Raw genomic sequence first — 27,703 nt, forward strand, 5'->3', positions numbered from 1 at the left:
CACTTTAAATAAAACCTTTAATGAGAAGATTTATCGGACAACAGTCAAACTCAGTCAATCGCTATCATTTCAGTGGTTAATGGGTCCCAAACCATAAACAGCTCACATTTATAAAATTAAAAGGCTGCAGTTTCTATACTTCATGACATGTTATGAACTGATCATAACCATACACACACACAAAGAAACATCAATGGATTGCTGCTGCTCTAGAAGTTACTTCAAAACTCTATGGTTAAGACTAGTCCTGAAGAAACTTTTCAGACGCGATACAGCTCTCTCAAAGGGCCATCAATACTGCATCAATAAGCAAAGAGAATATACATATATGCTTCAGATATCATTTAAGCTTTCTTCTTTTTTTAAAAAAAATTATATTCTAGACTGTACATTATACAGTAATGTTAAATCATATATTTCATCTTATATGAGTGATATAGAGGTAAATCAAAAGTTGATCAAACATTAAAAATCAACAGATTGAGAAATCACAGAAGTGAAATAACACTGGTTTAAAATATACACGTGAAAGGGTTTCTAATTGTGTGCAAGTGTACTGAAACAGAAAAAAGAGAAAACAAAGGAGCAGAGAGGCATGATGGGACAGACAATTGTAGAGGGGGAGAGGAAGTAAAGAGAAACAGGGGTGAGAGGAAGCAGGGAGGCACAAAAGAGGCTCAGAGGTTGCTAAAGAGCTCGTTTCTTTTGCTCCAGTCCATCTGCGGGGCTCTCTTGTTGGAGCGTTTCTGGTGAGCGCGTTCCTTGGCCTGCTGCAGCGACAGGCTCAGAGATAGTCCTGCGTCATCACTTGAGGCCTTCGCTTTGGGTTTCGCCTGCAAGAGTTTCATCATTAATATTAGCATTCTATGTTCATTCCATATACTCCAGACTGTGTGCATGGACACAAACCTCTGGTGCTGAGGCGCTGGATGGAGATGCAGAAGCGGAGGTGTTGGAGGAGGAGCTGGAGTTTGACAAACTCATGGCTACTTTAGGCTTTTCTTCCTGGGATGCTTTTCCATTCACCTGCAACAAAGCATTGACATTTATATAAAAACAATGTCAAACCAAAAAGGAAAATTCTGCTATTTGTAGGAACCTATGATTTCTGCAGTGCGGAAAACATGGATGGCATTGCAGAATCTAGTCATAAAAATGGAATTTAGTAAATTAGTAGTTAGTACATGTATATTAAAAAAGTTTGATTAAGCTTGAAAAAATCGTGTCAGAAATATATTACTATTGTACAGTAGAATTTAATACTACTACTACTACTAATAATAATAAAATTATGAAAACTTTATTTTATTTCAAGGAATAATCACAATATTTTGCCATGTTTTAATTTAATAGTGCATCCCCCTTGTTTGCCAAAAAAAATATTTAAGTTTCATTTTTACATTTTAAATTAATGTTTTATACCTTCATTTGACCAGAAAACACAGAATTTCTGGAGAAAATAAATCATTTCTATTGTAAAAAACGTAATTAATTGAGTTTTTTTTACTGCATTCAAATACATCGACATAATTAGAATTTGGTACCAATAAAACAATGTGATAAAAATATAAAACATATTTCATAGAACCCTAGCACTGTAATTTTTGTTAAACTTTTAATACATTTATGTTAATTTGGATAATTATTTTAATTAACTTCACATGCTTTTTAAGTAATAAAAATTTATTTAACCATTATAAAGGAGGAAAAATTAAAACAGAAAAAAAAGAATCCAGAAAAATACAATTGAAAAAATCAGAATTTGGAATGAATAAATAAATAAATAAAAGGAAAAAGAAATGGAATTTGGAAAAAAATCAAATGGATTTCATATTTCATAAAGCCATAAAAATTTAATTTTTGTTAAACTTTTAATACATTTATGTTAAACTGGATGAATAATGATTTTAATTACCTACGCGCTTTTTGAGTAAAACTTAATTTAACCATTATAAAGGAGAGAAAAAAACAATGGAATCTAGAAAAATAAAATAGAACAAACTGAATTTGAATAAATAAATAAATAAAATGGAATTTGGGAAAAATAAAATGGATTTTATATTTCATAAAGCCCTAAAAATGTGTTTTTGTTAAACTTTGAATACATTTATGTTAAATTGGATGAATAATGATTTTAATTACCTACACGCTTTTTGAGTACAACTTAATTTAACCATTATAGAGGAGAGAAAAAAAAACAATGGAATCTAGAAAAATAAAATAGAAAAAACTGAATTTGAAAAAAATAAAATAAAATAAAATAAATAAATAAAATGGAATTTGGGGACAAAATAAAATGGATTTCATATTTCATAGAGCCCTAAAAATGTATTTTTGTTAAACTTTAAATAAATTTGTTAAATTGGATAAATAATGAATTTAATTAAATAAACATGCTTTTTGAGTAATAAAACTTAATTTAACCATTATAAAGGAGGTAAAATTAAAACACAAAATAAAAATAATTCAGAAAAATAGAATGGATTTCATATTTCATATTGCCCTAAAAATGTAAATTTATGTTAATTTGGATAAATAATAATTTTAATTACCTACACATGCTTTTTGAGTAATAAATCTCAATTTAACCTTTACAAAGGAGGAACAATTAAAACAGAAGAAAAAAACTGATTTAAAAAAAATAATAATAATTAAAAAAAATGTTTGGGAAAAAATTTAATAGATTTGATGGAGCCCTACATTTACTCACACTGTCATTCCAAACCTGTCTGCATTTCTTTCTTCTGTCAAACACAAAAGTAAATATTTTGAAGAATGTTGATAACCAGTCCATTCAATGCAAGTCAATAAAAAAAAAACTGTTTATCAACCAACATTCTTCAAAACAACTTTTATCTCCCCCAGAACAAAGTTAATTTGGAACTAAATGATGGTGAATAAATGACAAAATTGGGTGGACTTTCCCTTTAAGTGCAGTACCAAAAATAACCCCCTAGATGGACCCTGAGCTTTCAGTTCAAAGTTTGACTAAAGGCACACTTGAGGTCTTGGCCAAGTGCACGTGACAGGAAGTACACACACAAGACTGTCCCAGGTCTGATAAATGCCAAAGCTAAATCCACACTATCTCTGATAGTGCTTTGGAGCGTTATTTGAGGCCAAGTGTATCCCACTACACATGCAGGTACTTGTGTGACCTGAAATCTTGATACTGAGGAAAATTTTACAGCGCAAGCTGTAATAACTTCATTAATTAACTTGCATTTTTACAGCACTGTTTTGTAAGTGTATCCCATCAGGTAATAAAATGCTCCCCATGCACTTGTGGTCTTCATGCCCACTTGAACACTTGAGGTAAATACAAAAAATACATCATGTACAGTAAGTAGACAAGTGGTCAAGGTAAATACAACAAGGGCGGGTATTGGAACAAGCCCTGTGTTTAAAAGAAACTACTTATTACATCTTTAGGTGGAGACTATTGAGTTTTTTCCTCTCATTTTGAACAAATTGCAATAATTAGTAAGGCACTCTGCCATGAACTGAAACAAAGTTTTACAGAATACAACATCCTCAATCCAAAATATAATAAAAACAGTAATATTGTGAAATATTAATACAATTTAAAATGTTATTTATTCCCATGATGAAAAATATAAATAAAATTTAATGATGTCCCCATACGGTTTACAGCTGCAATTCCAGAACAACTGATATAAAACACATGATCCACAAATAAACCTACCAGGTTTAGAGTTTGATAAGGCTACAGATTCTTGTGTTGTGTTTAGAAAAAGAGCAAAAACTCTCTCGCACAGCCGTGAGATGTTTTATCTGCTAGCAGATACCTGGACATGCGTTAAGTCTGAGGAAGCACGATTATCTGCTTCAGGTTATCATTCTCTCACAGTTAGTCTAATCTAGCAGTAGGAAATCTGACAGAGAACAGCTGCTGGAGAGGAACAAGGACAATGCATTAAAAGTGGCCTGAAATCTGGTTATCAGACTCCACAGATTTACCCTCGTCCTAATGCTGCCTGTCTAATCCCATCACTGATGCTCAGACACTACTACACTTTATCAGCCGATCAAATGTGATCGTGTAAATTTAGCACATCACACGCCCGCAAATGTAATGGGTCACATGCATGTTTGCTCGACATGAAGGCCACATACACACTGCAAGTTTCATGAGTGACAATCGCATTTAAATGTGGCAGTGAGTTCCCTAAATTATCATTCCATGTGTGTGTACGAAAGAACAGTCACTCCTGGATTTGCAACCATAGAAACATTTTGGTGTTTTGCAGGAGTGAATAAGAATTGAGTCATTTGGTATCGATTTTAACTTAACTACCACTGATAGACATGCTGTGTTTTGTTTATGCTCGGAAAGCTGCTTTTGAGAGCGCTGTCTTGCAGTGTTGCCATGTCCTCATGTTTACAAGTGCTTTTAACATGTTGTTTGGTCTTAGCTCAAAAAGCTAGGCACTTTGTGAAGTGGTCTGTAGTCTGTTGTGGATATGAGATTTTGAGATTTTTGTGGTGTTTTGAAATATAAAACGTTTTGGTGTTTTTAGTGCTTGTCCTTGTTTGTTGTTTTTTTTTCTATGAAGATCTGGCAACATTGACACTTTACCGCAGGGCTTTGAGATGCAAGAAAATCACAGTGAAAGAAGTCTTAATCTTAGCACATTTTGACACAGGGCTAGTTGCGCTCACAAGCCCTGCGGTAAAGTGTCAATGTTGCCAGATGTTGCCCTGTGTCAAAATGTGCTAAGATTAAGACTTCTTTCACTGTGATTTTCTTGCATCTCAAAGCCCTGCGGTAAAGTGTCTTGCATCTCACAGACGAAGACACATTTCTGATGCGTTTTTAAATACGTGATGTCTTTAACAAGTCGGTCAGTTCCTGGGTAGAATTTCTGTAAATGCGGTTGTCACTACCCGTATTTTAGTGAATTATGTGTGTACAGAAAGCGATTAAGGAGTACAAGCTGTCTTAAAGTGCTGCCATGTGCTCATATTTAGAAGCACTTTTAGGCATGTTGTTTGGTCTTAGCTCATAAAGATAGGCTCTTTATGAAGTCAATAAAGTGGTCTGTTGCGGACATGATATATATGTTTTTTGGTGTTTTAAAACATAAAGCATTTGAGTGTTTTAGTGCTTTTTTGTGCTCGTTCTTGTTTGTTGATTTATTTCTATGAAGATCTGGCAACACTGACACTTTACCGCAGAGCTTGTGAGCGCAAACAGCCCCGTGTCAAAATGTGCTAAGATTAAGACTTATTTCACTATATTTTCTTGCATCTCACATACAGACGAAGACACATTTCTGATGCACATTTCTACTTGTATTTTTCAGGAGTTAATATGGTTGTCGAATGCGATTGTCACTCCCGTATTTTAGTGAATAATGGCCACGTACACACTGCAAATTTCTGGAGTGACAACCGCATTTAAATGCACGAGTGAGTCCCCTAAATTATCATTCCATGTGTGTACACAACAGCAGTCACTCCTGCATTTGTAACCATAGCAACATTTTGGCGTTTGTGGGAGTAAATAAGAATTTAGCCATTTGGTATCTGCCATTTTTTGGCTAAAGACTCTTTTTATCTGTTGATTCTAACGAAACTACCGCTGATAGACGTGCTGTGTTTTGTTTATGCTCGGGAAGCTGGTTTAGGGAGCGCTTTTACCGCAGAGCTTGTGAGCGCAAATAGCCACGTGTCAAAATGACACATAAGACTTATTTCACTGTTATTTACTGTTATTGTCACATACAGACGAAGACACAGTTGTGCGTTTAAATACGTCATTAACAACTATTTGTTCAGTTCGGGTCCGTACACAATGCGTACAATTTCTGTAAATGCGGTTGTCACTACCTGTATTTTTCGGGAGTTAATATGGTTGTCGAATGCGATTGTCACTCCCGTATTTTAGTGAATTATGTGCGTATAGTAAGGAGTAAAAGATGAGCTGACGACTGAAATTAGCTCCAGTGTGTACGTGGCCGAAGATAAATGCTCCACTTAAATCTGAAAGCATTTCATTTTGAAACAATGAGCAACATAGACATTACTCACCTGTTCTACTGCCTCATGGCTCGAATCAGGATCTGGAAGAGGACCTGAGAACACAGAGGGAATTCATTAGACTTTTATGATCAGATATATTGGTCTGACAGTTAGTTTAAACAATCAGTTCACTTCCAGAATAAAAATTTCCTTATAATTTACTCAACCCATGTTATCCAAGATGTCTATGTCTTTCTTCAGTCTGAAAGAAATTAAGGTCTTAGAGCAAAACATTGCAGGATTTTTCTCCATATAGTGCACTTTAATAAGGGAACAGCAGGTTGGAGGTCCAAATCGCAGTTTCAGTGCAGCTTAAAGGGCTCTACACGATCCCAGATGAGGAATAAGAGTCTTATCTAGTGAAACGATTGGTCATTCTCTAAAAAAAAAAAAAGAACATGTTCAACATTTTCAACATTACTTTAACCACAAATGCTCGTCTTGCACTAGTTCTGCAATGCGAGTCTAGGACTTCACGCATTATGTAATCACATTGGAAAGGTCACACATTGTTAGTTCTTCGTCTGAGTAATTCGGTTCAGAAAGGTAGAGTAGGGCGAAAATCTCATTTTCTCCTCCAACTTTAAAGTCATCCAACATTGAAGTCCACTATACGGAGAAAAATCCTGGAATGTTTTCTTCAAAAACCTTAATTTCTTGGATGACATGGGGGTGAGCAAAATGTCAGGAAATGTTTATTCTGGAAGTGAACTAATCCTTTAAATGCAACTTGGGCCCATCACTTTTATTAACTCAAATGCCTTTGGCCAGTGGGTTTAGAGCCACAGTACAATGGCTTAATAGTGAGTTTCATTCCAAGAAAACACAGGAAACAGGCAAAAGCCTTTATAGAATTGAATGTGAATTGGGAAACATGGCTGTTGTGGTTGAAATAATGAATAAAAGATGTGTGTGGGTGCAGCTGTCAACATCCTTTCAGTGAGAAATGTCCAACAGCCCAGTGACCAGCTCATCATAACACTGTAGTTTTGGCAATAATTTTCTCATAAATCTCCATTACCTTTATTAAACTTATAATGAAGTGACCTATGTGTTATATATTATGTTATGCTGCTTTATGTCATAGTGGGGTGGCTGGGCCACCAACATGAGTCGTTTGCCTGTCTGGCACATTTTGGGTGGGGGTGACTGACTTCCCCCATTTCTCATACTGTTTCCATGGTTTTGATCACCATGACGACATGCTGGCAGTGCGATGTTGACTTTGGCTAATTCTCTGATGTACAGACAGTGCCACTGCAGGCCTCGAGTTGATGTTTAACTAGCAGTCTGTTACTATGTGAACATCACATGAAATGTTTGACAAAGTGAACAAAGTTGTTCTTGATCAGCAAAACCACACTTGGGGTCAAGGGGTAGATGCATATTAAAAACACATTATAGCTGGTTAATTTATTATGCTGGTACCTGTGAGATGTTTCTCAGTTGGAACGACACCACAGCTGTTGAAGAAGGCGTCTGTCTCTGGATCCACTACCAGCAGTTTGGTTTCATCTCCTCCTGCCTTAATGGCCGCCACCACTTCTGTATGCTGCATTGTGTGCACAGGAACGCCATTTACCTGTAGAAACAACAATAAATTAATTCATACATTCTGAAGCAAAGATACAGACTTAAATTGTGAAAAGGAAGAGTTGTGGGAACATAGCAGGAATGCAGGAAGTCTCCATTTATTCTGATATGTCTGGATATTTAAATGAACAGTAGTTTCCCTGAATCATTCAAAACGTGTGGCTGAAGTGGTCTGTAGTGAACTTCAAGGGGTCATTTCAGTGAAAGACAGATTTATTTTTTAATACTTTTACTTATTACAGAAGTAAGATAATCTGTGAATTATATTGTATAAGAATATATTTTATACCTCAAAATTGCTTAATTATTAGTAATTCCTTAGTCAACTGAATTTATTATTTTAAAGTAATGTAATTTTAATGGAACAATTGTAATATAATTTAAATGTAAAAACATAATAACAATATAAAAAAATAAATTACAAAATAATAAAAAATAAAAATTATTGTATGATATGCTCCTTTGTTCAGTTTGTAGTAATTTAATGTATTGTTTATTATATATGTAAATATGTATTGTTTATGTAAAAATTGTAATATAATTTAAATGCAAAAATATAAATAAATTAAACATTTAAATTAAATCATAAACTACATTAAAAATTATTACAACATTAAATAAATAATAATTTTGCTTGTAAATATTACTATTTAAATATATTTGCACTATTTGTTTACTTCATTATTATTTAATTTGCACTATTCACATCAATGCAGCTAGACTAAAATTTTGGCAATGCCAATGTGTAACAAGTGAGTTTTTGTCTAAATATTCTATAATATAGTATATACCAGCGAGACAAAACAAATCTCCTTTCTCTGACACTCTGTTCATTTGAAGTACTTATGGGTCAATAGAAAGTCTAATCCCATGACCAGGACTTGTTCCCAGTGAGGCGACACCTGGGAAAAGACTGAGGTTCTGTTGGTCTACCCCATAATGCCAGAGGCTAAGGAATCTGCGTGGGAGATTCTGGGCAGGAGTGGGCTCTTAGGAATGCCGATCCCACTCTCCCGTCCTGCAGGCAATTAAAACACAGCGGACAAACAACAGCCCCCTTATGTGTCCTTTAAACACAGCTCTATTAGACACACACACACACACAAAACAAGAGGCCATGCTCACAGAACAGGGAAAGAAAAAGGAGTGCGCATGAGGTTTGTGAACAGGCATGTTTTTATCGTCATATTCAGGTAAAGCCATGTGACTCCACATGATGCCTGACATTTAAATGTCTCAGCTCTTTGGAATCTGAGATGAGATGCCGGAAATGAGAGTGAAACTAAGAACAAAGATCCTGAGAGTGTGAAAACATTCAGATCTTTCAAGCACGTCCGCTGAATAAATTCTAAAGGAAATGTGACTAGGCTTTAAAATGAAAAATGTTCTCAGTTGGCCCATAGAGGATCACATTTTTGCTCAGGGTGAAGAACTATGTCTACCATTCACACAACCAGTCTTCACAAAGTGAAAGAGCATGATTTCTTCAAATGTGTGAAATTAAAACTGTGAAAAACACATGACCACAGACTGAGTTACAAGTCAGCCAAAACCTTTTCACCATGACCCTCAGAACATTTACATACTTTGACATACTTTTAAAGTCAAGTAAACAAACAGTAAACAGGTTTTCTGACTGCTGACCTTTTTTAAAATCAAGAAGTGATTCTTTTATAGTCACTCCCAAAATGACGATGACAAACAGAATGATATCTATATCAACAACGCAACAGTTGATAGGAAAAGAGTGACATATTTCAGATATGCTTTTAATGACATCATTTGTAACTAGATGCTAATCTATTCTAATGAATTCAAGTGAAGCACAGAGTTCACTCTAGGAAATAACCAAAACTGTTTAGAGATTAGAATTAAACACAAAGAAAAAGTGGTCCTTTTTTAAAATGTATATATATATATTTGTCTAGCTTCACTTTCTTCATATCTTTGACCTAATTTAAGATATTAACATGCATTTAAAATGGGACGATACAGTTAAAGTCAAAAGTTTACATACACCTTGCAGAATCTGCTAAATGTTAGTCTATTTATTTTACCAAAAAGAGGGATCATACAAAATGCATGTTTTTTTTATTTAGTACTGACCTGAATAAGATATTTCACATAAAAGATGTTTACATATAGTCCATGAGAAAATAATAGCTGAATTTATAAAAAATGACCCTGTTCAAAAGTCTACATGCACTTGATTCTTAATACTTTGTTCTAAATAATTTGTTGTTAATTAAATGATCTACAGCTTTTTTTATAAATGTTTAGTGATAGTTATTTATGAGTCCCTTGTTTGTCCTGAACAGTTAAACTACCTGCTGTTCTTCAGAAAAATACTTCAGGTCCCACAAATTATTTGGTTTTTCAGCATTTTTGTGTATTTGAACCCTTTCCAACAATGACTGTATGATTTTGAGATCCATCTTACATTTTGAGGACAACTGAGGGACTCATATGCAACTATTACAGAAGGTTCAAATGTTTCATTAAGAGCCGGGGGGGTGAAAACTTTTGAACAGAATGAAGATGTGGACATTTTTGTTATTTTGTCTAAATATCTTACACAAAATGCTGAAAAACTAAGGATTTTTCAAGGGACCTGAAGGATTTTTCTGAAGAACAGCAGGTAGTTTAACTGTTCAAAACAAACAAGGGACTCATGAACAACTATCACTAAACAACAACAACAACAAAAAAACACAGCTGTGGATCATTCAGGTAAAAACACAGTGTTAAAAATCAAGCATATGTAAACTTTTGAACAAGGTCATTTTTATAAATTCAACTATTATTTTCTCTTGTGGACTGTAATGAAATGTCTTTTATGTGAAATATCTTTTCATTATCATTATCATATCATCATCATTTTGTATGATCCCTCTTATTTTGGTAAAATAACATAAATGGGGCCTCCTTCCTATCAGCCTTTTTTTTTTTTTTTTTTTTTTTTTAACTGTCTTTAGGACTTCTATCACATAGCCGTAGTAAGTGGATTGAGGCTAGCCTTATATCAGCGGTCTGATAAAGATACGTGGCTCTGAGCTCTCCTCAGGCGTTCAATAATCCCAGCACTCCCAGAGAGACAGTAATTACACTGGCCTCTCCTTCACTGATAGATAATGAGATTAACACTCTGGAAACACAGTCCAAACCGCTCAGGCATTAACAGTTAACACTCTGTGCAGATATAAAAAGTACGAAATAGCACTCTGGCTCTAAAATTAATCTTTTCTGAACAGTTTTTGTTCTGATGTCAGCGGTAAACAGCTTATGGTTAATGGCTTTCTATCTTTAACCTAATGATTTTTAATCGAGTTTTCATTGAGAATATTACTAACAGTGTTTTTTAATGAATTACGCCAATATGATTAGTATGATTTTTAATGTTTTTAAAAGAAGTCTCTTAAGTTTTATTTATTTGATCAAAAATACAGAAAATAAAACCTGAAATATTATTGCAATTTAAAATAACAGTTGTCTATTTAATATACTTTAAAATGTAATTTATTCCTGTGATGCAAAGTTGAATTTTCATCAGCCATTACTTCAGACTTCAGTGTCACACAATCCTTCAGAAATCATTCTAATATGCTGAATTACTAATATACTGAATTGCTTTTTTTTGGAACCTGTGATACTTTTTATCAGGATTCTTTGATCAATTAAAAGTTAAAATCAACAGCAATCATTCAAAATAGAAATCTTTTCTAACAATATAAGTCTTTGCTATCACTTTTCATCAATTTAACACATCCTTGCTGAACAAAAGTATTAATTTCTTTCAAAGAAAGAAAGAAAAAAATTTACTGACCCCAAGCTTTGAACAGCAGTGCATATTGTTTCTATTTTTATTTGTTTCTATTTTAAACAAATGTTGTTCTTTTAAAGTTTTTTTTCATCAAAGAATCCTGAAAAAAGTATCCACTGTTTGCAACACTGATAATAAATCCGCATATTAGAATCTGAAGGATCATGTGACACTGAGGACTAAAGTAATGATGCTGAACATTCAGTTTTGCATCACAGGATGAAATTCTATTTTAAAGTATATTAAAATAGAAAACCTGGTACACGCAAGCATGAGCATATTACACCGATTTTGCTTCCTCTTAAATGGCTGCTGGTTTGTTTCCGAACAGAACACAAACTTTCAGTATTTGTTTTTAAATCCTTAAACGGTTTGACTCCAACGTATCTTGATGGCTTAGTGAAACGTCACAGTTCTGCTAGATCCTTGCGGTCTTCTGATCAGCAACTTTTAACAATTCCCAAATCTAGATTAAACTTAAGGGTGATCACGCCTTCTCAGCTGCTGCCCCGAAACTGTGGAATTTGTTGCCTGTGAATATTAGATCAGCTCTAATCTCTAGTTTTAAATCATTGTTAAAAACTTATTTATTAACTCAGGCTTTTAATCTCTCTGGGTGCTGAGTTTTATGTTCTTTATGTCTTTTCTGTGTAATGTTATTGTTTTTGTTTATTTATAAAACTTCTCTGTCTGTGTACAGCACATTGGGCAACAATGGTTTTATTAACATGTGCTAAAGAAATAAACGTGAAATTAAAAATCTTACTGATCCCAAACTTTTGAACGGCAGTGTATAATACATTGTTTAACAACAGTACATAAAACAAAGCAATTATAAAAAAAAAAAAATCTATGTAAACAAAATTGCAGAAATTAATTGAAAATTTACATACTATTTACATGGAATTCCTGGGGGAAAAAACCCTCAGAAATTCTATGTTGTGTATTTAAAATGATCTGGTTATCAACTGAAGGCATAAAACATTAATTTATCTTTTAATAACTGAAAATTAAGCAAACTTTATTTACTATTTACTATTAAATTTACTACTAAAATTAAAACATGGAAGAAATGTGTGATTATACCCTAAAAAATAATGTTTGTTTCATTTTAGTAGTAGTAGTAACAGTAGTAATATATGACACAATGTCAAGTTACACTGGACTTTTATTTTGACGGGTTGCCGTGTCTACCTTTACATTTTTGTGTGTATATGACATAACGCTAGTTTTCCTAACGATCAAATGCTCATGAAGTGAATGAGATGACAGACTGAAATCACAGCTAGCGTCACGCGCGCTTCAGTGTGTGTAGTAAACAAAACCGCTCGTCTGCTCCATTCATTAAAACAGAGACGCAGAACATGCAGGATTCACATGGTATTTTTGTGGCGTAATATTTACAGATACTAATCCATATTGCGGTTTGATTTAAGTGTAATGACCTACCGTCAAATTCCATGACATTCCGCATTATTCAGTAAATTTCGTTTTTATGACTGTATTCCGCAATTCCGTCCGCGTTTTCTGAATCGCGGAAATCATAGAGCCCTATGTGCCCTACTTTTCAAAAGTTTGGGGCCAGTAAGATTTTTAATGTTTTTTAAAGAATGCCTTATGCTCATCAACGCTGCATATATTTGATCAAAATACTACTGAAGCAGTATAATTGTGAAATATTATTAGTTTAAAATAACAGTTTTCTATTTTGAAATGTAATTTATTTCAGTGACATTGAAGCTGAATATTTAGTTCTTTGACATTGTTGAAAATGTTGTTTTACTAAATTTTGTGGAAACTGTGATACTGTGAAATACTGTGAAAATATATATATATTTTTAATCTATTTGAAATGTTCTGTCACTTTTGATCTATATAATGCATTCTTGCTAGCTAAAATGATTAACTTATTTTAAATAAAAATGACTGACTTTAATGAGAGGCCTTGGTGTTACAGTGATAGAGAGAGAGAGAGGCGCTATCTGAACACTAAAGCTTATTACCATGCATTCCTGAAGTGCACACTCAGTTGTTTAAATTACTGATTACATATGGTGTATTATACCTGCACTATTTTATCTTGGGGCCGAAGTCCAGATTTCTCTGCTGGGGAGTCCTCATCCACCGCCCTGATGTATTGGCCAGGTTTTGTCTTCTCTGTGTGCAGGTTAAAGCCATACCCGGTGGCACCCTTCTTCATGTGACAGAGACGTGGACGCAGCTCGTTCTTAGATTCCTATAACGAGACAATAAACAAGGAAGATAGTTATGAAAAAGCTGATACACTAATCACACCTAAACACACAAAGCCACATAAATACAAAAGGAGAACATTTGAAGATATCAAACACATATCAATTTCTTGACAATCATGATCAAACGAAACATGAACAAACTACAACTAAGAATTTTGTACAAAGCCAGTTGAAATCAGCAACAATCTTAATTCTCTTCACTGCAACCTCAAAAAAAAGAAATATGGTTCAAATCAATCAAACTTTCACCACACATCAGAATAAATTTCACAAACGTGCATGAGAAAATCATAATTTTACAAAAGAAAGAACTTCTAAAGACCTCCACCCACCCTAATCAATACACAATAGCTGAACAAGTCACCTGCTTCCTGAAACATTTAAGCTACAACAATATTCTGAGTGCATAGACTTTCTAATTAAAACCACTGAAATGTACAAAATCTACAAAGCAATCTATTAAAAGAGATACATATCCTGTTTACCATTTCAAAGAAGACTCAGCACGTCGACATGCCAAGATGAAGCACTGAAAAGTAGAAGTAACAGAACTGACCTGTCATCTGCGTACTTCCCTCTTTAGCAAACCAGTCTATAATATATGGCTAAAATTATACAAACAGATAAGAAACCAAACATCTACCTTCTGTACAAATGCACATATTGATCTATGGATGAGTCAACGGAAACATGAGCTGGCAAAGTCTGAAAACAAATACGGAAGGAATTTTATTCAACTTTATTATAAAATTATATTAAAATTATTATATAATATAGTTTATACAGTCCAGTGTTTTGTCTCCCTCCAGAGTCCCATAAATGATGCTGTAAATACCCTTTCATTAACAACTTATACAACTTATAATAATAAAAATATTTATAAAAAATTAATAATAATATAAAAAATAAACGACTACTGCTGCTTATTATTATTATATTAACAACAACAACATTAATCAATTAATATAGACCAAAATTTTGCATCCTCACAGCCCCATCAATAACGTTCAATAATAATAATAATAATAATAGTAATAATAATAATAATATGTAAAACAAGCACCAATAATAATAATAATCATTATTTGTTTATAATTAATATAATTTATAAAATTAAATAAAACCACTAAACTTGGTACACTAAAACTAATAATAATAATAGTAATAATAATAATAATAATAATGAATTCTGTTGCTACTGCAGTATTATGTACAATTATATATTATATAATATAATAAGTACATATTATATATAATTGATATAGGCCAATGTTTTGCATCCTCACAGCACTATCAATAATGTTCAATAATAATAACAATAATAATACATTTATTCTTTATTTATAATTAATATAATTATATTTAATTAAAACCACTAAACATGACACACTAAAACAAATAATGATAATAATAAATTCTGTTGCTGTGGCTGTATTAATTATATACAATTATATATTTACATAATATAAAAATGTATATTATATAATAATTACATATTATATATTATTATAGGCCAATGTTTGCCTTATCCATCCTCACAGCTCCATCAGTAATAATAATAATATATTATTTGTTTATAATTGATACAATAAAATATAATTAAATAACACCACTGAACAATATACACTAAAACAAACAATTATAACAAAATATATAATAAAAATATTATTATTATATTCATAATTTGTTTATAATTAATAAAATTATATATAATTAAATTAAACCACTAAACATTATATACTTAAAAACAATTATAAAAAATAATATACTCATTATTTGTTTATAATTAATACAAGTATATATAATTAAATAAAACCACTGAACATTATACACTAAAACAATTATATTTAAAAATGCTATTGTTGCTGCTGATGTATTAATTATATACAATTATATATTTATATAATATAATATAATAATGTATATAATATAATAATTACATATTATATATAATTACAGTTAATACAGACCAATGTTTGTCTTATGTATCCTCACAGCATCAATAATGCTCAAGTATAATAATAATAAAAATCATCATCATCATCATCATATTAAAAAAACACTAAACATGATACAAATTTTAAAAATGAGATAATGATTAATTATAATCCTAATTAATTATTTTCAACTTTACATTAACCTGTGTTATGTTTTAAAAAATAATAATAATAATAAAAAAATAAAAAAAAATTCATTACAAGTCTGATACAAACCAACAGCAAACCAATTCACCACACAGGTAAAGAGTGTCCAATGTGCTTACGATACATTGGCAACACTGGCAATACCAAAGACAGCAGTATAAAGCTACAGTGTACAGGCTACATACTTCCCGGGAGGCCTTGCTCTACTGGGAAACCAGATAGCAGTGTAGAGTGAAGGGGTTAGGACTAGGGTCACTGAATGTGCTCGACACGATTAACAATACCCTCCCTTCAGAAAACACTAGCTGGGGGCTAACCACAGGTCACAGATACAGCTGACAATAGCAAAGCTATCCTCATTACCTTCCATCAAAGAAAACGTGCCTGGCTGCAGCCACCAATGAAAGAAAGAACTCTTCCAACAGGTGACTATGCAAAGGCAAGACCTATCTGAGCTCTGATTAGCATAGGCTTAGCCAGCAGAGGCCATATGTTACGCTAAGAGTTTAATCCCTCCTGCTGAACACAAGACTGCGACTGAAGAGTTCTGTTTGTGGACGGTGTGTGGCAAAGTGGTTAAAGCACAGACCTGGTAATTGGAGCCATGAGCTATTACCAATTGTGCCCTTGATCAAAGAACGTAACCCCAGACTGCCCCAGAGAGAATGTACTGTAAGTCACTTTTGATAAAGGCAGCCACTGAAAGACTTACTACTCACTTTAGAGCAGCATGGCATCTAAATGTAAAAATATGTATGGCAGAAAAGATACTGGTTCTGGGTTTTCCTCTTTAATTCTGGACCATTTGCTTAAGAATTTACTAAAAATAAACAAGCAATGTACATAATAATTAAAATGCTTTCTTCATGAGCATGCCTCAAAGTTAACCAGTAATTTCAACATTTTAGCTGTCTTTCTTTGCCATCTATTTAAAGCAGAATGTGCACATCCAAAATCCACTAATGCATGTGCTCGAGCAACAAATGAAAAGAAGAATGTTTTAACCTGACGAAGCTGCTTGCAGTCGAAATGTTGCAATTCATTAAATAAAAAAAAAATATATATATATTTGGGAGCAAAAATAACAGTGTTGGTCTTTTTGTATTTCCTTGCCATCTACAAATAAAAAATGAAAGAATAAAAAAATAATGCTCATTTAATAATAAATATATTACTCAATATAAAAAAATCTATATATAATTTATATGACCAAAGATTTTTTTTAGAATTTAATGAATTGCAACGTTTCAACCACAACTGGTCTTCATCAGGTTGAAACGTTGGAATTTATTAAATTATAAAAAATTCTTTGGGAGCAAAAATAACAGTCTGTCAGTCATTTTGTATTTCCTTGCCATCTACAAATAAAAAATAAAAATAAAAGTAAATACAAAATAATGCTCATTATTTTTTATATGCCCAAAGATTTTTTTTAATTTAATTAAATATAAAAATATATATTAATATAATTTATATGCCCAAAGAGTTTTTTAATAATTTAATTAATTGCAATATTTTGACCACAAGTGGTCTTCATCAGGTTGAAACATTGCACTTCATTAAATTACAAAAAACTCTTTGGGAGCAAAAATAACAGTGTCAGGTCTTTTTGCATTGCCTTGCTATCTACAAATAAATAAATAAATAAATAAATAAATAAATAAATAAATAAAAAACAATAAATTAACAATAAAGAATAATGCTCATAATTGTTTTATATGCCCAAAGATTTTTTTTTAAATTTAATATAATATTTTAAAAAATATTCAAATTATTTATAAGGCCAAAGAATTTTTTATAATTTAATGAATTTCAACGTTTCAACCACAAGTGATCTAAATTAATAAATGAATAAATAAATAAACAGAAGAATGCTCATTATTTTTACATGCCCATAGATTTTTTTATTTAATATAATACAAAAAAATATTTTAATATAATTTAAATGCACATAGATTTTTTTTACAATTTAAAGAATGACAACATTTCGACCACAAGTGGCTTTCACCAGGTTAAAATGTTGCAATTTATTAAATTGTACAAAATAGTTTGGGAGCAAAAATAAGTGTCTGTCTTTTTGCATTTCCTTGCCATCTACATATAAACAAACAAACAAACAAACAAACAAATAAATAAATAATGCTAAATGTAATATAAAATAAAAAAATATATATATTAATATAATTTACATGCCCAAAGAATTGTTTATAATTTGATGAATTGCAACGTTTCGACCACAAGGTTAAATTATAAAACGCTGTAATTTAATAAATTATTTAAAAAAATCTTTCTGAGGAAAAATAGCAGTGCATTTCCTTACCATCTACAAATAATAACTGTCCCACTTATAACATTGTTTATTATGATTATAATGCTCATTACAATGCTCATTACAATGCTAAATGCAAACCTAGTTTGTCTGACCAGTTAGAGTCACATATAAAAATAATTGTACCAATCTATTTTGCTGCTCACTGTGTTTCTGCTGCTTTTATTAAAATAACCATAGCATCTGTAGCTCTTGTAGCGCTTTACATCTTTAGCGGGGGAGAAAAGCAACAGCACAAAATGGGCCTGAATGAAGCGAATTTGGCTCTAGATAAAAATACAGCATCGTAAGATCATTTCCATAAACAACCCTGAGTGCTTGCGGTGTGTACTGCTCTGCTGTTTTGACACACTGCTCACTTTAAAATATATAAAAACGTCTTTCGTTCACCTTTCTTCATGACAATTTGAGGTATCACTCAATTTTCTAGTACAAACATGCTGGAGAGCAAACAAGTTCTTGGCTTTAAGCACCGACCAAACTGGCATGAGACTAACATTAGGTCTTATTTCATCCTGCAAAACTGTAACTTTCCTGCCAAAGTGCTGTAGCCAAATCTAACTATGTTTGACAGGTTCGCAATGTCCTGAGAGGACTGGACATACAGTCACGAATATTATACAGTTTAATCTGCTGTATGGGTGGGTCTTTCGTCAAACGTGTGACAGAAAGAATGTTTTTAAATGCCTCACGCACAAGTAGACACAAAAGATCACTCAGCATGTACTAAAAGATACACCCCTGCTGTGATAAGATATACAGAGTTGTTTGATAAAGCCATACACTGTTATCACTATTGGTTCTTCTTGTTTCTTCATTACTAATACTGTAAACTCTCCAAACTCTTCCACCCAAGAGCGCTCTTTTCGTAAGCAAATTTGGGTAGGATATTGTGAACTGAGCAGATGACATATAATGGTATGGAAATCATACTTGCTGCAATGAAAAGGAAAAGCAAAAGAATGCAGCGGGTGAGGAGAGCTGATGGCTCCGGCATATCACCGTTTGCTTGTATCGGGTGTGAGTAAGGGGAGAATTGTGGGAGTGTGGGAAAGGGCTTGGGTGTGGAGTACCATCTCTGAGAAGGGTTTGGCAGGGGCCCACACATTCACAATGCAAAGATGACATCATCCTCTTTGATAAGATCCCTGGAACACTGCAGTGTGATTTAATGAAAGAAATCTTATCAAATCCACGTGAACAGAAGGACACTCAAATGAGAGATATTATACATACGATTTATGACATAATGAGGTGAATGTCACAAATTCTGTCGAGAACACGTTTGGGTCATATTTCACTCCAAAAAAGAAAGTAAAAATAAATTAGATTTGCATGAAGATTGAAACCTATTTTTAGAACCACAATTTTCTTTGGCATTGTGACGTTGGCATTTGGCTTTTATGACAATAATGATTCTCATTATATTAATGCAAAACAAAAAATCTCAAAACTTGTAGGTAGCAAGGATATTGTTAAAATAGTCCATGTGACATCAGTGGTTCAAACGTAATGTTATGAAGCTACGAGAATACCGCGTCGCATGCGTTCTGTCCATTTTTTTAGTTCATTGTCTGTATATTCTCTTAAATATTATGGACTGTATTATGTACTGTAGGGATGTCACTAACAATCATTTTGGTATTCGAGTAATCAGTCGATTATTCTGACGATTAATTGAGTATTCTGATAATTATAATACATTTTTGTCGTAATAAAAATATATATAATAAGTGGACAATTGACTTTAAAATGACTTAAATACATTTATAATAGCAAAAGGGGAATAATAATTAGTTCAAAAGCAACCAACCATATGGTTTTACTGAACAAAACTGTTAAAATACATAATGTATTATAAACAATAAAACTAATGTACATTTCGCATTATAATAAATGACTGCAGAGGGCGACAACGGCCTGACGAATGTTTTTACACTTTACTGCGTCATCTAATCCTTGTTTACTATTGGCTAAACAATATTTAATACTGGGCCATTTTTTTAATGACAGAAATGCTATGGCCACGTCAATTTCTTGATATGTGGACATGTAAACTCAAAGTAAGGGTTTGAGCTTTTACTTTAAAATCACAATGCGTTCTCAATATGCTTTATAATGATTTTTGGAAAACGGTCTAAAATTCTCATCAATGAAATGCACCACTTAAGGTATTTCGCCAGTTACTGAATACATTTTTTTGTTTGTTTTCTTTGTGCACAAAAACTATTCTCATAACTTTAAAAAATAAAACCACTGATGTTACATGGAGTATTTTAACCATGTCCTTGCTACCTTTCTGGGTCTTGAACATGTCAGTTGCATTGCTGTCTATGCAGGGTCAGAAAACTCTCGGATTTCATCAAAAATATCTTCATTTTTGTTCCGAAGATGAACAAAGTTCTTACGAGTGGAACGAAGTGGGTCATTAATAACAGCATTTTCTTTTTTGGGTGAACTATCCCTTTAATTTGAGAGGATCTGCTTTGTGACCAGTTTTGCAAGTAGGGCAGAACAACCTCAACAAAAACTGAAATGAGAGGAAATAAGCCTATTCTTTAAATTTCATGAAGCATATAACAAAACTAGTTTCTAACAATAAACGAGCATTTAACTATGACAAGCCATAATACAGTACGTGATGAAAGCCTGTAATCTCTTGTTTTTGTGCATGAAACTCACAGAGTTCTTTTTTGGAAGTGTAGAGTTCCATTATGGAATTTAGACTTTACTAGACAGTCTCCCCCCGGGCCTCCTTTTGCCTTTGGGTTATTCAATATAGGAAGCTGAAGTCAGCAGAGGAAATAATTTCCCCTTGTCCACAGAAGATCTGGGGTAGAGTCATTTTAAAACTACAGTGTCTGACAAAGACCTACATTCACCACCAATTCTTCTGAGTCTGTGTGACTCAACATGAGCCAGTAGCACCTGTGGCCTTCAAAGCGACTCTCGGCAAAAAAGATCAATCAGTGAAAACAGGGAAAATGCAAGTTTAGCAGTAACTTTTAGACTTATCTCTTCTTGACTTCTCACGAACTGTTAGAGTTAAACGGAAGTGTTCCTGTTTATTTTAAGTAGGTTTGCAAAAGAAGAAATGCTCAAATATTGCACTTCTTATTTCAAAAGTTTCCAGCTTCAAAAATGATCCAATATTGCATAAAAGTATCATCAACTTATGCACTCTTTTTTTTAGATCGCCTAAAGTCATACGATAGGTTTGAGTGAGGAACACAATGAAATATAACTGTGCTTCATAACATCAGATCATTACATGACATTATGCAAACTCATCATGATATTTCCCCAACCGTTTATTGCCACGGGGACAAACTCACACCACAGCTGAGCAACATACATAATTCATCATTTTTAAAATCTGTGCTCATTTTTATAAGTTGAAATAAACACCGTCATCAATCCACAATCCAAAAAGAGGATGTGTGCATGCGCACACAGATATCCTTTCAGATTACTGACGTTTACACAAAAAAATTTACATTATGGCAACATTTCTTCATCCATTTAACCTTCTGTGGACCACAGAATCGACAGTACAAGGTCAATGGGGTTCAAAATAACACTAGACTTAATGTGACTTAAAAGAAAAATGTCTCAGTGTATTTTTTTAGTGTTCCACTGAATGAAAGTCATGCAGGTTTGAAACAACTTGACGGTGAGTAAAAGAATGTTGGCTTATTTTTGGGAACTGTCGCATACCAGTAAGTATACCTGTTAGTCACAAGCAGAGGGTGGAAAGGCCCTAACCTAACCCTTCTCCAGCTCATGGCAGGCCTCCACCAGCCCTATAAAGATACTACAGTTCAATAATACAAAGGTTAATGACTTTATAGCTCACTTTAGTAACTCATAATCTTGTCCTTGGTTTGCTCAACTCTTGAAGGATGGGGTAGGGTTGGTAAAACATGAACTGATGATTGAAAACAATAATTATCCTTAAACATAACCTGGCTTTTTCAAGTAAACAAGCTGTATTTAAAACCTTCCTATTACGTCATACTGGCATATTGGCAAAAGCAATAAAAAAGCATTTTTGTTTTAATAGCATGACACAATATTGATTGCATGAATGTGAAGATGAGCTGAGCTGGCAAAGGAACTATAAATATATTCACAGGCCTGAGGCCTTGGATCCAAGATGTGCACTTGTAAAACTCAACAGCCAATAATTAACCTATAGAGATTTGAAAACTGCCGACCAACAGCAGAATACAGAGACAGGTAGCGAGAGCAGTGAAGTGACGACTGATATGATTGGTATAACTGCTCGTGTCATCTCAAAATGCAACAGACCACAGCAGGAAAACAGCGATCTTGTAACCAAGGAAGTGGTTTATTCAAATGTGTGAACATCCCGCCCTCTCTCGCAGAGTACGCATTCAGCTCGAGAGTTTACTTTTGAAATTTTTAGTGGTGAACATCTAGAGAACATGTGGCTGCCAAGCACACCTTAGGATGTTGTATTGTGTCTGCTGAGATGTATTGTTGTCAAAGATTAAATCATTTTTTCACTGAATAAAATGTAAATGTGTGCTTTGCACATAAAAATTTCCTTCAATGATACTAGAGTGTTAGAAGTGGCTTCCAAGGTACTTCTGTGCGGTTGTGATGGTGCTTTAAGTAATTGCTAGGTGGTTGCTTACCAGCCCAAGTTAAAAAAAAAAAAAGCCCATCTGATATGATATTCTGGCACCTATATATTGTGTTGGGGAAAGTTACTTTTAGTGAAAAGTAATGCACTACATTACTTTTTGTCACCTTGGCTGGGCTTGCTTATTTATTTTCATAACAGAAAACTCAAAAGTTATAGTTTTGGCTACTGTAAAGGCCAGTTTACACCAAAAATAAAAATTAATAAAGCTCAGGGTAAAGGAACTGCCTCTGGATTGCTTCTCATTCCCAGTTTCTCTCAACATGGGTACAGAAGAGGTGTCAGTTAATAAATGGGAAAACAAAGTAACTTGCGTTACTTATTTGAAAAAGTAACTCTGATATCTTGTAAATTGAAAAGTAATCGTTACTTTTCCAACACTGCCTCTATAAGGCTCCTTAATGATTTAAGTTTATGGGAAAAGTAAAAAGTTTGTGGGATTTTCTGTCTATTTAATTGATCACCAGGTAAAAATTACACGTGATCCCTAATCTTACATAGAAAAAAAGTTAGAAAATTAGCTGGGAGAATATCAAGATTAAAATACATATGATATAGCAAAAACTCTACAGTGACAGTAACTGTATTAGCAATACAATGGCATTTTTAACATGGGTGAAGTTAGGAAGTAGGCTACTTCCATCTTTTCATCATCCACTTAAAATTAAGCCATCCTGATCAATAAATAAAACACTGAATGAACCGCATAGTTCCTTTACTGCAAACACAGAATAACAAAAACACAATGTAGTGTAATCACATGCCACTTATTGACAGAATCAAAGCAAACTACTGATGATTGTTCCAAAGAAACACACCCTCACCTTTCCTTGCAACACATCTGCATTTCTTAAGAATTATGTGAAGAAATCCCTATCGGAGGATGATTCAGATGTTTGCAATGTCTCCACACACAGACATTGATCTAATATTCATAAATCATCTATTCTGTTTCTTTTCCATAATTTATTGCCTAACACAATGCAAGCAAGCTGTCTGAATGTAATCCGCTCTGAAAACTCATCTCAGTAAGTAAACAGCATCCCGCAGGGCACTGCCATCAAGAACAAAGCTCAGTCTGGGTTTAACTGACAGCCGATCCAAGGATGTTCCCTCCAGCGGCATTTCGTTTCTGAATGATCACACAGAGGAAGGATGGGATGCAGGAGGGCGAGAGGAAAACGACACAACAGAAGGGCCATTCATGGTCAACTGAGGGCTTCAAAAACACTTTGATAATTGCTGGAAAGAAATGTGATTACAATCCATATTGTTTCAGAGACTCTAAATAACTGTTATCCGGTCGGGCAGGGTTATGATGATTAAAGTTATTTCTAGCTCATGCCACATAATCAGAAAAGGGACTGACAAACATCGAACTGTATGCCATTATGTAAAAGAATAACTAGCATCAAAACTGCACACCTGATGTTTGCTTTTGCTGCGCTGACACTTCGAAAACTGAATTGCCTTACATGGTAACTTGTACGATTTTCTAAAGAAATTGTAAGTGGGGTTTGCCTGTGCAAAGCTCACTCCCAAATGTCTATGACATTCTCTATATTATTTGAGCAACCATTCATGTAATAGAATTGCTTGCTTTATTAGGTTTGATCTTCTGTAACTTCTCCAAGCTTCAAAGCACATCAGAATCTGTTATATAGGATAAATAGATTTCAGTCCTACTCTGTGAGCTTCTTTCTCCCTAATCTTGCTTCTGCACCCAAACAAAGAGTAACTTTCCACAATAACCCCCTTCACTGCTCAAGGATCTCCAAGGCAGGGGATTGAAACTTTATTGGGGTCAGCTTAGTCTGTTGGCTTTTGTCCTCAACTCGAACAATTACAACTTAAGAAACCATGAAGTATATTTGGTACAACTGGTGTTTTTATTTGCCAGAGATCACTAAAGTGCCTGCAATGACTTTAATTGACTATAGATTGCTTCAAGGGATCTGTCTTCATGTTCTCCTCCTCATATTGTTCCGAAACATACAAGAATATGTTTTTTAAATTTTATTTTCATGCCTTTACAATGACAATCAATAGGCTCCAAAATGGTTTGGTTGCTCTGCAGAGAAAAGTCAAACAGGTTTAGAACATCATGAGGGTGAGTAAACGAAGACAGAATTTTAACTTTTGGGTGGGGTATCCCTTCGTTCACAGGATAAATATTTCTCCTATGAAAAAGAATGTTGTCCACTAAAAGGCCTTCAGATTAACATCATAGGAATGAAGATAAAGCTTTTTATATTCTTATTGCACAACAGGTGCAAATCACTTGCAGACCTTGTACTGTTACATAAAAATGTTGTATCACTTTTTTTTGTAAGCCATGCAAACGACCTATACACTCCACATGATTATGTAATCCTAAAAGTTTAACAGCGGTAAATGATCAAAGAGCCCAGTTATGACACTTAATATGATGTGCACCTGATCTATCTGAGAAAAATCTGTCCACTTATTCCTACTCAAAGCTTTTATCAGAAATCCCTCTGTTATCATTTACTGACAATTAACAATACCATCTGTACTGCTCATATACTACGCATGAATAGTATTAGTATTACTCATTAGGTAATCCGGCCTTCACTATCTATGAAGTGATGGAATTTGCTTAATGCAGCTGATGACAGGTACTGTTCCCAAAAAGGTGGAAAACATGTCTCACTGTCCTCATGTTTGACAAGTCAAACTGGAAGCAATTTAAAAACCAGTGGGACCCGTGACGTAACACAAAGAATATCTGATTTAAAATGTAAATGTGGTCAAACCTTTCAGATAGACCACACTTGTTCATTTCCCCACCAAACACTGTTTGTTGTGTTGTTATGGGTGCATATCCACAACAAGTGGCCTGGTCATCAAACAATGCGCATAAAACTTGCTATAAGAAAATGTGAAAATTAGCTTTTCTGTTCTGAGATATGCTCTGCTGGGAATATTGGTATATGTATTGGCAATCAGTATAATATTTAATGATTTTGTGTATTCAAACTGCACTTCATATTAAAATGACTTCAATACACCTCTTCTATGACGAACATGTTTTTAATATTACGATTTTGATCTTTTTAAGGGGTCTAAAGTCAAAAATCAAAAATTGAAAGGTTTAACTTTCCAGCCAGAGATTAAAAAAAGGATTAAACTCCTAAAAAAATGATTAATTTCTGTAAACTCAAGTGTATTTAAAACCTAATTTATGTATTTTAGTTTAATGGTTACACCACTTGACATTTTGAGAGTTACTAAAACAGAACAGGCCTATAGGTGAAGAAAATGTAGGCCTCCAAACATTTCAAAAATGTATGAAACCAACATGAATAGATACAAATAATTTCTAAAAACGTATTTTAAACTAGATTTTCTAATCTAGAGATTTCTCGAACATTTTATTTGACGTTAACACACATTTATACATATGTACTATGCATGTTATTAATTCTAGCCTATACCCTCAAGTGTATGGGGACATCTGACAAACTTGACTGACTCTAAGTGATGGAAATTTGGTAAGTAAAAGTTGCTCGTCTAGTTGAACTCACCTTGGAGCTCACGCTCAGTCTATCCATGCGTATGTCCCCATTTGTCTCCGGGACGGGGGTGGACTCCCTTGGTGTGCCGTTCTTTATCTCATCTTCATCGTCCGATCCAGCACGGCTCGGTATGGGTATCCCATCAGTCACATACTCTTTCTGGCACTTCAAGTTGTGCTTCTGCAGCAGTTGTGCGGTCTCTGCATCCACCACGATGAGCTCTAGTTTGCCCGTGATGTTTCGTATGCGGGCCACCACCTGTTGATGCTTCTCGTCCTCCACATTCTCCCCGTTCACGAACGCCAGTTTGTCCCCGGCCATCAGACCCGCGGCAGTGGCAGGAGAGTCGGGCTCCACATGCCGAATGAACTGACCTGGTTTGTTCTTTTCCCCGTGAAGATGAAACCCGTAGCCGTTGTCCCCTTTTTCTAAGACGCACAGCTTTGGCCTGAGGTCTCTGGACATTTTGAAACTTTAAGACTTACAGATACACAAAACCAGCGCTCCGGCTTAACTTAAAGTTGGAGGAAACAACAAAAAGTAGTTCTGTGAAGAGAAAACTCCGCGCACCCACTCCGCGCCTTCTTCACTGCGTTGCAACACTGTAACTCAAATCGCAGTTTTCTTTGAAGTGTAGACAGTCAGCGCTTCACTGACCCGCCTCTGTCTGATACTCTCTCTGATTGGAAGTTTCACCTGTCAATCACAAGAACGTCATTCTTTGCCACTGTTTAAAAGCGACTGTGGGTGATACAAGCTAAAAGTAGATAATGAAAAACTGATTTCTTTTATTTCGTGAACTTTTATATTATTATTATTAAATAGAATATGGATAAGTAAGTGAGGTACCTTTTCATGTTTTATAACTGTAATTTAATTTTATCTTTTAAAACCAGTTAAACCTTGTAACATTATATTGTTACTTATTAAGCCTGAAATTTTCAGTTTGTGCATGAAATACAGACACATTATTATAAATAACAATTATTTTTAAAGTCCTAAACAGTTCAACAATTCTTCAAAATACACTACCAGTCAAAAGTTTTTAAACAGTAACACTTTTAATGTTTCTTAAGTCTCTTCTGCTCACCAAGCCTGTATTTATTTGATCCAAAGTACAACAAAATGATTAAAATTTTGAAATATTTTTACTGTTTAAAATAATTGGGTTCTATTTGAATATATTTTAAAATGTAATTTATTCCTGTGACCAAAGCTACATTTTCAGCATCATTACTTAATTCTTCAGAAATCATTCTGATATGCCGATTTGCTGTTCAAAAACATTTTTATTATTATTATCAATATT

At 33.7% G+C, this 27,703-nt stretch overlaps 1 protein-coding gene across 1 annotated transcript; it reads right to left on the minus strand.

The window, feature by feature from the left end:
* nherf1a (NHERF family PDZ scaffold protein 1a) lies at positions 1-27,018 on the minus strand. The gene is made up of 6 exons (XM_051124554.1): positions 26,404-27,018; positions 13,524-13,694; positions 7,474-7,627; positions 6,055-6,098; positions 910-1,026; positions 1-833 (listed from the first exon to the last, which is right to left on the minus strand). Exons 1-6 carry the CDS (start codon positions 26,857-26,859, stop codon positions 678-680), a joined length of 1,098 nt encoding a protein of 365 aa, XP_050980511.1. The 5' UTR covers positions 26,860-27,018; the 3' UTR covers positions 1-677.
* Positions 27,019-27,703: the final 685 nt, after the last annotated feature.

This window comes from Labeo rohita, chromosome 12 (genome assembly GCF_022985175.1).
Source record: "Labeo rohita strain BAU-BD-2019 chromosome 12, IGBB_LRoh.1.0, whole genome shotgun sequence".
NCBI lineage: Eukaryota > Metazoa > Chordata > Actinopteri > Cypriniformes > Cyprinidae > Labeo > Labeo rohita.

Bases quoted from the DNA above. Each gene is read 5' to 3' on its own strand.
- nherf1a (XM_051124554.1), bottom strand. From the start codon at position 26,859: ATGTCCAGAGACCTCAGGCCAAAGCTGTGCGTCTTAGAAAAAGGGGAC. The intron at 13,695-26,403 runs GTGAGTTCAACT...GTCTCGTTATAG, and splicing joins GACTGAGCGTGAGCTCCAAG to GAATCTAAGAACGAGCTGCG. The intron at 834-909 runs GTTTGTGTCCAT...AAACTCTTGCAG, and splicing joins CCAGCGCCTCAGCACCAGAG to GCGAAACCCAAAGCGAAGGC.